The 12,967-nt window shown below is 40.2% G+C and overlaps 1 protein-coding gene across 22 annotated transcripts in view; it reads right to left on the bottom strand.

Annotated features, from left to right (window-relative positions):
- The window catches only part of picalma (phosphatidylinositol binding clathrin assembly protein a), a 37,617-nt gene extending 36,863 nt beyond the window's left edge, over positions 1-754 (bottom strand). For 9 of the 22 annotated variants that reach the window (XM_035177941.2, XM_035177949.2, XM_035177951.2 and 6 more), the window contains exon 1: positions 242-731. In XM_035177941.2, coding sequence (XP_035033832.1) covers positions 242-371 — 130 coding nt within the window. In that variant the 5' untranslated portion in view covers positions 372-731. Of the gene's footprint in view, positions 1-241 lie in introns of all 22 variants that reach the window. The other 13 variants (XM_035177945.2, XM_035177946.2, XM_035177948.2 and 10 more) reach the window with 7 other exon arrangements.
- Between the last annotated feature and the right edge of the window lie 12,213 nt (positions 755-12,967).

Here is a 12,967-nt window from a genome sequence, read left to right as displayed (position 1 = left end):
ACACAGAGTCGTGTTATAAACAAGCTAGTTATCATAACGGTCAGCCCGCTGTCTGGTGGTTCTATGTACTGGATGTCTGGGGTTTTAAAGTGGGCTGCCATAGTGTGGCAGAGTTAGCCTAACATTAACATTACATGTAGCCTGTGTGCAGGCCTCAGAGCCGCATACACAACCTTCACACATGAACCCGAACTGAAGCAGAGAAACGCACAGCGGTGTTCACGACCAACGGGATACTTACAGTCCAAATGTTTCTTTTTCGGCCCCATGATTTCATGCGTGGTCGCCTTGCACACAGTTTTGGTAATCGCCGAGCCGGTGACACTGTGCTGTGCGGCGGTTATCCTGTCTGTAATGCTCTGGCCAGACATCCTGTATCCGATCGAACACACGCTCGCCGCTGCAGACACGTCTCCAGAGGCAGTGGAAGAGCCGGGGACAGTGGACGGTGTCGGTCTTCAAAGGCTCTGTGCCACCTGACAACCCTGGAGACAAGAGACACTGAGGCGACAGCAGGCGAGACACTGCGCGTGGGAGCTAGCTGGCTAGCAGGCTAACTAACAGGAGATAGAATTTGGTAGAAGACAGTGACTGGACCTGCAGTAAGAACCGTCCACATTTCACGAGTGTAAGATACGCACCCAGTCTTTAAATCGCTCCCTCGCGTCTACGGCGTCTTCGTCCCTTCCCGTTCAAGTCTTCCTCACATACCGCGGCCAGACAGACAGAACAAAAATAGAAGCTGTTTCCGGACGCGGCCTTTCACAATAAGAGCGCCAAAAAAAAAAGCAAAGACAAGAACGACCGTGAAAAACTACCCAACCGAAGCACATTGGATTAACAGACAAAAAATTAACCTGATTATGACTTACCATTCCATTATAACTTTTAACTGATTAAAAACTAAATCGGCGAATTTTATTCTCCAAATGCGATTACAAATAATGCACAGGAATACGTAGGAAGACAAAACAACAAAACACAATCCAACAAAGAAAAAACACTGATCATTTTTATATATAAAGTCACAAAGGATAGATAAAGGACACAAAAGCAAACAGACTAGAAATATGCAACAAACATAAAAACCATGAAACGCAGACAAAGAAAACTTCCTCCGTGAAGATGTAGAATTAGGTCACATATGACGTTTCTCCCACACAGTGTGTGGGTGTGTGCGTGTGTGTTTGTTTGGGTTTGTGTGATTGTTTGTGTGCGTGTGTGAGTGTGTGTGTTCGTTTTCTCCTGTTTGGGCCTTTATTTTGGAAACGTGTCATTTCCAGTCTTATCACGAGCCTTGGTTGTAGCTGAGAACAGACCAGCCTTCCTCAGTGCAGAGTATCACAGTGTCAGAGTCATGGATGTATCATAAGACCATCCATGATTCAATTTTCAATTCTATTTTATTTGTACAGCACCAAGTCATAATAAACATTATCTCAAGGCACTTTACATCGAAGGTCAAGACCTTCAAAATTATAGAGACACCCAACAGTTCCCACAATGAGCAGCACTTTGGCGACTGTGAAGACAAAAACACTCCCTCATTAACAGGAAGAAACCTCTAAGAGAACCAGACTCAATGTGGGCGGCCACCTGCCTCGACCGGTTGGGGTGAGAGAAGAGAGAGAGTGAGGAGAGGGACCAGGACCAGTTGTGTAACCATCATGTTTCTCAGTCAGACTGGTTGTTATAGTGAGAAAAATAAATCATTGTGATGATTATAGATGTAAAGATGTTTTTAAAGATAGCAGCACAAGTGACTATAATAATAACAATAATGATAATAACTAACAATCATATTAATCATAATTATAATAATAATTGTTGTTGCTGCAGCTCTTGATCAGAGATACCTGCAGAATAAGAGAGAGAGACCGAGGGAGGGAAAAGACACAAAGTGACATGTAGTAAAATGAATGAATGTGGGGGCAGACAGAGAAAGAGAGGGAGAGAGAAAAGTGCTCAGTGCATGATGGGAGTTCCCCCAGCAGTCACAGTATACATTACACTTCAAACTCTCTCTCTCAACTCAGAGGTCCAGACAAGCCTGTGTAAAAGTCCAGCTTAGCTCTGGCAGTTATAACAGTAACTGTACCTGACTGTTCTGAAACATCCCTCTTAAATGAAAATTTGCACTTTTTCAAGATACACTTTAAATGTCATATTACAAATCAAATGTGTGAGGTGGGTCCTCACATCTCCATCGACTCCAAAGAACACATTTCAGACCAGAAACTGACCACATAGGCAACACCAGACTGGTTCGTTTGCACCTGAAAAAAGTACCCAAATATAATGGAATAATATAATAACAGCCCAAAGACAAAACATTTTCAGAATTGTCACCATTGACACGATTGGCTGTTGTGCAGTGCATTCTATTAAGCTGCTCCAAGTCTTAAGTCAGCTCTATCATAAATCATCCCTGATATAATAGGAGGTCAAGAACACTTCTGTGTATTTGATCTGTACTTGGCTGAATGCAGAAATTGAAAAACTTCATAAGAACTCAAGTTCATAAAATACATATAAGAACATAGGTTGAGAAATGCAGCTCACGTTGCAGGATATTTAGAAATAGCAGATAATAAAAAGAAATGTATGAATATTGTGAAATAACATATTCTTCCCTTTCACGATTGATAATAAATTGTTGCTTAATCTTCACTTGTCAAAGATGACAATGATATCCTTGAAATCCTTGGGTTTAACCGTAACTGGTCTCGTTTGATCTTGAGATTACAACAACATAGGCTGTTTGCCATTTTTGCAAATCATGTGTGAAATAGAAGAAAAAGCAATACACAGGTTTAAACAGTGCACCAATGACTTGTAACACCATGAGCTCCATTTGTACGATGTTCTCAGACACCATGGCCTTGACAGAAAGTAGAAGTGAAGACCATATTATCCTTGGTAAAGATAGACAGGTTCCAACAGCTTTCTCAGTACTTCGGGTCATTGTTGTACTGAAAGGAAAACTGTCACCCTCAGTCACAGTTCATGTTCACTTAGGAACAGGTTTTCATCAATGACCTGTTTTGGTTGCATTCATCCTTCCCTCAACTCGGAACAGTCTTCCTGCCTCTGAAGCCCCCCCCCATAGCATGATCCTGTCACCCCCATGCTTCACTGAAGGGACAGAATTAGCCAGGTGATGAAGAGTGCCTGGTGCTCAGGAGGGTTTGATTCACTTCAATTTTATTCACACCATATTTGTTTATAGCAACAATGGCAGCAGCAGTTAATAATAGTTGAGTAGTGGTAGTCTCAGACCTGGATTGTACAAATTTGAAGTCAAAGGACAGGGAGAGGAAAAGAAAGTACACACAAGAGAGAAAAGCCAATGAAATGTTGTAATGGGATTTGATAATAATAATAATAATAATAATAATAATAATAATAATAATAATAATAATAATAATAATAATAATTTACAAGGAAGACACACCACACTCGTATTTCAATATGATATGAATGCATGCAGACAGAGGTGCCCCAGGATGTACTAGGCCTATGGCACTACAACTAGGTTCAGGGCCCATCTGAGCCAGCAATAACAAAGAGGTCAGTTTTAAATAAAATGTTTTTGCTGGCTCCTAAATGTTTCCTCAAGAGCAGCTATGCTCTCTCTGACAGCACGTGAACATACCATCACCGCCTACTTGCCACCCACATATTGGTATAACTCTGAGGACATCTAGTGGTGAACATTAGCAATCATGGCTCTGCATGTACCAGATAGAGATCTCTTCGAGGCTGGGGTGGGTGGGGCTGGGGGACTGGGCTTGAGACTGTGTCGACATAAGTCTGCCTACATGGTCACATTGTATTTAATTCAATGTTAGGGTGAAGACATGATTCAAGGTTCGGAGAAGGATAAGAATAGTGATAGCCTTGCAGTCGGTCATGCTGAAGGTTATGTTATGTTGGTAGAAAACACTTTGTTCTTTCATCGAATTTATGTACCATAGGTTTTAGTCACTTGTCAAGGCTTTGCTTAAAACCTTGCTCAGAAGATATTGTGGCTGAGCTGGGAATATCACAACAAGAAAACTGTGTGACGAACAAAAAATATCAAAGAATGCAATTAATGTCACAAATAGCTAAACACATACTAACAAACAATATTTCTAGTTTTCAACCCACAACTCAACTATTACTGCTAATCATTGTTTCACCTTGATGCTGATAAAGATATTTAATAGTCACACACAAGTATGTGCTCTATACATAGGCTTCTATAAGCTTATATCAATAAACACGTTGTTTGTATTGTTTTTAAATCAAGCACAACCTTGAGTCTAACAATGCGTGGCCCTTATTGAGCACTCCACTTTTCAAGTCAAATTTTATTTTTATAGCCTAATCACAAATTTGCCAAATCTTTACAGCATACTTACCTATTTCTTTAGACCCCTGAATCAGATGAGGAAAAACAAACAATGTCAAACAACTTCCAGATGCCACCAACAGATCCAAAACATCTGGAATGAGGCAGCAACAGCCAGGGAAGAGACAGCAGAATGTCCAAGAATGGCCAAGGGTCCTTTGCAGATAGCCTGAGTGAAAAGGGAGGAAGGGGAGAAGAAAAAAGGGAAAAAGAGAGGGAGAAGAGAGAGATAGACACAGCATGGCCGATAGACACAGATACTAGAGGATGCAACGATTTGCAGAAAGTTTATAGTAACCTAGTTGGCAGGACCACATGAACTCTGTCATATGTATAACATTTAACAGATTAATTGAGACTGAGTCCGACTCGCCAGAGTTTTCAACATAGGTACAAGGCCTGATGTAATCAAAGAAAAAGCCACTACTGAATGGTAATGTGGCAAGATTAGTTTTTAACTTGGATTTAAGTGGAGCCAAACAGTCTGCAGGGAGATTATTTGAGAGGAAGGGTGAACAATAAGAAAAGGCCCTGCAGTCTGCTGACTACAAATAATCCATGGACAAACAGGAGCTCTGTGTTCTGAAAACAAAGTGCACAGGATGGAATATAACATTCAAACAGGAGGGAGTGGCCCATATATGATTTTGTAACTCATTAGAAGAACATTGAAATCTTACATTAACAGACAGTCAGGGGAAGCTAATATTGGTGTTACATGGTCACACGTTCTAGTTTATATGCATATGTTTGTGCATACAGCTGTGTATCTGTGTGTGTAAAATTGAAAAAGAAAAAGGTAAGGAGCCAAGAACCAAGTCCTACATATTTCACATCAGAAAATCCACTGTTCAGAACACAATTTATCCATGGTGTAGCTGCATTGACATTAAGTAAGAGTTTCAGTAGAGCAACAAGCCCTGAAGGCAGGCTGAAGAATCAATAAAGAATACTGTAACATATGGGGATTAAAAGTTGTTGGTACACAATTCTTTTCAGTACTGTTAAATAGAATAGAAGCTTCAAGGCTAGTCAATATCTATCAAGACATTCTGGATAAATATGGGGTTTAAGCAATGATTTACAACAGTTTTTTTGTCCCCCTTAGTGGGGACAGTGCCAGTTGTGTGGAGCACTGGCTCGAAAACCGGTCAGAGCCGGACAGAGGTCTCCAACATGTTATCGGTATTACAGCATTAGCATTATTTTGAGTAGTTCACCAACCGACTGAATTATGAACTAGAAACTCCAACAACAAATAAATGCACACTTGAGATCTATTCCCATTTTATTGCAATCAGATTCCAACCCCCTCAAACACAAAATGTTATGAATTGACAGTCAAATAAATTACACTGTCTGATGATTGTTATGCTGGCTAGTTTGATAGGTTATCAAACCATTTTAGCTTATAAAATAGACCCTGACCGACCAAGTCTGCCTGGTTTTAACATGGTGGCAAGTAGAGTCTGCTTTTTCTGCAACTGTTAGGGGGACTTTAGAAAATGGCTTGAATGGATACAAATCATTTTCAATCCAATGTGATGAGTAGGTGGACTCAGTGGAGCTGTGTTGGTAGAGTTTTCAACAAGTCCTTTCACTGCAATGAAAGGAGCCAGGACCACAGGGAATCACTCACCAAGGGCAGTTCAAATTGTCAGACCACTCTCACCTTGTTTATTAGCCCAGGCAAAATAGGGATTTGGTATTCTTTGGTAATTCTCATGTGAGTGTGAAAAGATGTGATATAGATCGTCTATAATTCTTGATAAAATAGCAGTGCCCATTTCTGATGCACCGACAAAGATCTTGGCTTAGTCCAAACTATTCCTTCTTCTAATTGTCCCAGCTCCCTCAATAATCAACATATATGACTGTTGATTTCATGACCCCAAGATCATTCACAATAAGTCCTGTTGAGTTACTTGCACAGTGAGTCAACAAGCAGAGTAAAATAGCAGCTATGTGAGGGGGGTAAGGATCTTACACTAGATCTCTGACACCATGTTGAAACGTTAAAGAAAATGTTTAGTTTATTCATAATGATGATTTTAACATAACTTCAGAATTACATAATTAATGTTATCGATCATGTCAGCATATCAAGCATATAAGATATAAGATTTACTGCCCAGGTATATTGCTCAGGCAGAGGTTTCCTCTTCCTCTGAAAAATGTATTTGTCATGTATATAATGGCTGTGTCACCAAGATGGACAAGCTTATACAGGGATACTCTCTGAGGGACCCCGAGAATGATGCAAAGACTTGGTTGCTTGTATGCGTGCCAAGTGATGACATTTTAGCCAACAAAGGCCGAGAAACCTGCCCTTTCATTTAGTCAAAGACGCAAAATTATTTGTGTGCCACTCAAACTGATAAAGAGAGCTCAGTGTGACGGCACCCAGTCTAGATTGATTTCACCTCAAATAAAGGGTCCTCAGATCTTTTTTTTCTGTTGAGAGAGATCATCACTCGTTTTACCATAGTCTGAAGCAAAAAACTGTTCAGAAAAATAGGATGATTCATTGTCTTCCGTGACGTTATGCAGGTGGTATATCTCCACCAGCAGTGAGGTCATTTGACCTACTAATATTATTGTCTGATTAAAGAAAACAAACACATGGGATTAGAACCATTCTGAACTATCCCTCACACAAAACCATGTCATGTGTTATGCATCTCAATAAAGTCTTGGTCGGTATCAACAAACCCACTCTCAGAAAATCAGGATGCAGACAAGGAAGTATGACTCATTACTTAGCACAATCTTTGACAACAGTGGAAACAAAAAGCTCGGTTAAATATCTTTTTGCTATATGAATGCATAATCAGTTGAAAATGTATACATTTAGGAAATAAATAATAAGCAAGGTGATTATGAGACACAACAATGATTTAGTCTCCATTTCAAAATTGAATTTCATAAACAAATAGGGATTTGTACAGTTGCAGTGGAATTCATTATTGTGTTCCCAGAGCAGGTTTACTTCAGAATGAATTAATGCAAATGAATAGGAAGTAAGAATTATTAGCAAAATGATTCACTTCCAAAGTTTTCAAACACCTTGATGAACCACTAAATAAAATCCCACCATGGTCGTGCCTAAGTAGATGAATTACACTCACTGAGCATTTTATTAGGTACACCTGTCCACCTGCTTATTCATGCAAACAGCCAATCATATAGCAGCAGTGTAATACAAACAATCAGTGACTTTGACAGTGGCATGATTATTGGGGCCAGGTTGGTCTGAATGTTTTTGAAACAGCTGGGATTCTCACACTCAAAGGTCTCTAGAATTTTTACTCAGAATTGATCGGAAAAAATCACGTCCGAGGAGAATGGTCAAACTGGCTAGAGCTGACAGAAAGGCTACGGTAACTCAGGCAACAACTCTTTACACAGAGAAGCTTCTGAGACTGAACAACATGCCTTGAGGTGGATGATCTACAACAGCAGAGACCACGTCGGGTTCACTCCTGTCAGCCAAGAACACAAACGTGAGGCTGCACAGACTCACCACCACTGGAGAGCTGAAGACTGGAATATGTAGCCTGATCTGATGAACCTAGATTTCTGCTGAGGCTGCAGCTGTAGAGTCAAAAGTATTATTGCTGACCATGTTCAACCCTATATGGCCACAGTTATCACATTAACACATTTATTGCAACCCCCACTTACCATGTCATACAGTAGAAGTCATCTCAAACTGGTTTCATGAACATCAGGTATCTCAATGTCAAAGTGATAGTTACATCTTGTAGACTCCACGAAACGAACAACCCAGTATTAAAGTAGATTGCCTTATACTAGTGTCAGTAATTTACATAGTTGTCTAGTCCAAGTTTGACCCATAGTCAATGGTGGATTAAAGTGCTTTCAAGTCCCTCAGAGGAATGAGTGTGTATGTGCGTTTGTTGCAGTTCATTTGGGTCCATATCACTGGAAACCAGTCTGTCACAGTTCAAAGGTCATGAGAAGAAGTTTAAAAGTTACACAGTCTTGTGATGTAGAGTCATGGTTATCAGCTTTGAAATCAACTACAGATGTTGAAAACCTCTGCAGCGGAGACAATAAGGCTTTATGAATGAAAACACAGCGCTGGTATGTACCTTACCAGAGATGACCTCTGACCCTCTCATATAACTCACAGTGGCGAGCATCACAGCTGTTTGCAGTGAAACCATGAACGAATGAATCAATGGTAAATGTGTTTATCAGATGAGTTTACTGTTCAAAATTCGACCCGTGCTTTATGATGCTGGATGTTGGCTCTTCTCCCTGGAGTGAAGGTCAACTTCAGAGGAAAAGGAATTAGAACCTTCTCTTTGTTTGAAGTGTCCTCAGCACGATGGCAGCAGCTTGCAGCTAATGCAGTCAGTGCCTCAGTGTCTCCATGTTGTTACACGGGATCTTACATTAAAGGCCTATGATTTAGGAAATGATATCAAATGAGCACTCACCAAGGGCAGGGCAGGTCAACATATGCAAATATTGAAAATGTTAAATATTGAAAAGGACCCATCAGCCTCTGCAGTAAAGTAAGGATTTCTATGACTGCAGCTTCCAGATATCTCAGTGCTTTTCGAAAGCAAATGATTTGCATGAGTCCTTAACAGAAGAAGAGGGGCACCCTGATAAATATTCATAACATTTTTGTAGTGGATTACCAGATTTCCCTGCAGGTCTGAATTACAAGTCCTTCCTTATTATGACACATGGTTATTTGCAAAACATTTTCAGCATTCTTGTTACCAGGACATACAGAGGACTGTAATTCATTCATTTGTCACACTTAATATGATGTCCCAGAAAAGAGGCCAGCTGCAGTTCATGCTTTAACATGTTGAAGATTGCTGAAACCTTTTTCTATGAATTTAAAATGTAACCATCTAATATTCTGTTCAAAATAAATATTCCAGCATATTACTTTATCTTGCACTCTATTCATGTGTACACCTGCATATACTGTAATAAGGCCAAGAGAAATCAGTTGAATTGGATTTCAGACTAATAACAGTTCAGTATAGTCAAATAGTTGCAGAGATGGAAAGCATCTGTTTAAGAGGATGTTTCCAACGGCTTACTCTAAGTTGCTAAAAAGAGTGTACACATGAGCCCCACTTGATTTATGCAACTAAGACTGCTGAGCCTCATATTATCTTCAGATGAATATAAGCATGCATTTTCCACAGATAAGGACTAGGGATTTTGTTTTCCTCCCTTTAGATTAAAACCACGCGAGGAAGGGATATTTTCACTTCACCTCTTTTAAGAGGAGAAATGGTTACAATCAACAAGAGCTCTTTTATTGTATATATTCATGGGAAAATCCAAATGTGATTGGCCCCTGAAGTGCTCTTGTCCACTCACTATCTCTTGACTCTTTATGTCACCAATTGTGTTACTGAAGTATTTTATCGATATTTTATATATTAAATATTAGAAAATAGTGTATTATGTATCTTTCATTATGTTTTCTTTGCACCTTTACACAAAAAAGATCAAAATTGCTGAGAAGGACATGAAAAACATTCAGTGTTTTTGTTCAAATCTATAGAACCAAACAGCAAACAAGGAATAACCCTATTGAAAAAGAAATAGTATTGTATGTATAACCATCTATTTTTATTCAACTTTAAGTGTTTTAAAACAACCATTATACATACACAGTGTTTTCAGAACATTGGAAAACAATGCAAAACGTACTTCACATAGAAGTGCAATCCAGTGCTTTTGAAAGTCGTCTTTGGTCGTTCTTAGGCACTGTTCAAACTGGGTGTTCGTTCTAGGGCAATAACCAAACTCTTGAATTAAACATCAATATGAAGTTGTTAGTGCAGTTACTGTTTTCGGACACACTGTGAATAGGAGCTTGTTTTGTTTCCTGTGAACTGGCTTAAAAGCTCATGATGCTCTCCAGCAGCTGCAAGGCCTAGCAGCATCACCATAGGCACTAAACTGGCTTTGGATGCACACATTTCATGTGACACCTTACAGGTGGATCTTTAACTGCAATGCAATAACATTCTATCAAACAAATACAGACACTTTTCTGTTTTTCTAGCTTTGACCATCTTAGTGCACATCAGCTCTGAGTTCAACATTGGTAAACAGAAGGTGATCCTGCTTCTAATGGGACTACGTGGAGCTTTCCCTGAGTTGGATAAAATCTGTGTTTTAAAGACAAATGCTGGCCTGTCACTGATGCAGATGAATTGGGCAACTACAAGGAAAGTACCAGTGGTGTACATCCACCAAGGGATCAGTGTGATAATGATGTTCCTCCAGAGAATCTCTGAGACATAACAGGTTGCTGTGTGTTGCCAGGTACAGTTTCTGCATTGTGTCGCTCGAAAGAAAGATAGCTGCCTGTTGATGTTTTTCAGACTATAGGGCAAAACCATAATATTGATGAGTGAGCTATTAGCTAGGTCAAGTTGCCCACAAATTGTTTATTTAGTAATATATTCTTTTGATGCTTTTGTCAAGTGACTGTATCATGTCCATGAATAAACAGATATCCTATAACATTACTGGTCATAAACAGTGGTCTTCAAAGAGCACTCAGGATTTAGCAAAGTAAATGTTAAATAACCCAGAGTGCTGTGGTTTGACAATTCCAATCTGTCTGGCTGTGCAAGGTGATGAAAAGTTCCAAAATGATGTCTTTAGTCTCTATGGTTGCCATGTTCTATGGACTAAGATGCTCTCCAAGTGATAAGACCAGTTGGGTCTATCTATCGTGTATATAGAGCGATGAAAAGAGTTCTGGATAATTGAGGTACAGGGGCACTCTAGATGGCTATCAGTCTGCAGTGAGGCAATGTACTATCTCCAGTTTTTGGCCCAAATTTGTCATAATTATAATTTATCTGGATTAGCAAAGTCCTTAGAAATAAGACATTGCCATACCCCAGCCCTCAATTTTGTGGACATCACTCCAAGTAAGAGTCAGAGCAGTGAAGGAAAAGAGTTGCAGAGAGTCACTGCCAATGGTTAACATTGGCAGCTTCAGCTTGGTGTATACACAGAAACACACTGAAGGACCGGAGGATTAGGAATCGATGCTTGAACAACCTTGAACACCGGAGAGAACTGATGAAGTCACCGATGATAAAGGTCTAAGACTACTCTTGATCAGATCAGATAAAAAAGGTAAGGGCGGATTACATCTCATTAACCGCACACTGATGAAGTTAGTCAAAACACATCAAATATTTGAAGTTATTTTTAACTGTGAGACTCTTGAGATTTTAACATGGAGGCAAACCTTTACGGAAGCTAATGTGTATTTATTTTGAGTTTATGAAGAAAAGAAAAGGAAAAATGCACGAGGAGTGGTTCTCAAACGGTCAAAAGAGACAAATGAAACAAGTGCACCTTTTGTTTTCAACTGGACCTAAGGGAACTGCAACTATACTGTTGTGTCATTCTTATACAGAATCCCTGTGTGTCATCTGTCTGGCTTACACAACGAGTCCATCACGTATACTGTTCATATGGAAGATGGGGCTACAAGGGTAGTGTGCTCTTTTGAAACTCCATGAACTCTGGTTTCTTTTGCTTTGCTCTCTTCATGTGGTGGGAGCCCTGTGACCAGAAATTAAAGATTGGGGATCAGGTAGGAGGCCGGCAGCAGCTCGAAGCTCCACCAAGCAGATTGCCTGCTGCTGTGCTGACTGAGGACTGCCACACACAAAGCATGAAAAGTGTGGATTCCCGCGGCCAAGGGCCCATTTGGTAGGCTCTGTACTCCCTGACCGGCCCATGGAGAAAGGAATGGCTCAGTCAGCAAGCAAGGGCCACTGGAGCGATGAAAAGATAATTCCCCCACTGCCACTGGACCTCATGCAGCGTCAAACCATTTGTGAGCAGTGACAGAGCCAGATTGGGCCAAAAGGATATGAGTGGGAAACTTCAAAACCTGCTCATGTTTCTGCGACCGTGAAAGGATTTGTATAACACATTCAGATTTGATGGACTTTCCCATGTTCACTCTGGACAGCCCTTTTTTGTTGACATGTTCAAATAATGAATCTCTTATGTGTGGGATCCTTTTTTCCCCCCTGCACCTGAGTCCTGTTTCTAGTTGTCCGGTAGGGATGCTGTGCGGACCATTCCATCGTCTGTCCCAAGCTTATGGAGTACCGCTGACTTGCTGGCTTCCAGGAACCAGGGTGAGTGTTTCTTCCTCTTGTAGGGCCGTGGCCAGATGCTGTTTTTAACTTAAGCTGTCAGGAACAACCACATCTGCTGTCTGAGCTAGAGACACAAACTCCAAACATGGTGTAATTACTCCTTTAATTTAATTGTTTCCTCAGAGACTCTGAATGTGTGCCCGACAACGATTATGTGATAAGAGCTTTTCAAAGGACAATGAGATGTGCTCACATAGATATTCCATTATACTTTATAAAATGCTTTTTTGATGCCAAAGCTGCAGGTGGTTCAGATTCAAAATGACATTTGTCTGCTTTGATATTTCTAAGTGGGGATAAGAAAGATGTTCCTCCGAAGTAAAATCTGGTACAAGATCTGAAATCTTTTGAGAGAATCTTCCCCTGT

Source organism: Hippoglossus stenolepis, chromosome 15, assembly GCF_022539355.2.
Source record: "Hippoglossus stenolepis isolate QCI-W04-F060 chromosome 15, HSTE1.2, whole genome shotgun sequence".
In the NCBI taxonomy this organism is placed as follows: Eukaryota; Metazoa; Chordata; class Actinopteri; order Pleuronectiformes; family Pleuronectidae; genus Hippoglossus; species Hippoglossus stenolepis.
Note: the sequence above shows the minus strand (reverse complement) of the source record. Positions and strands in the feature narration are given on the sequence as shown.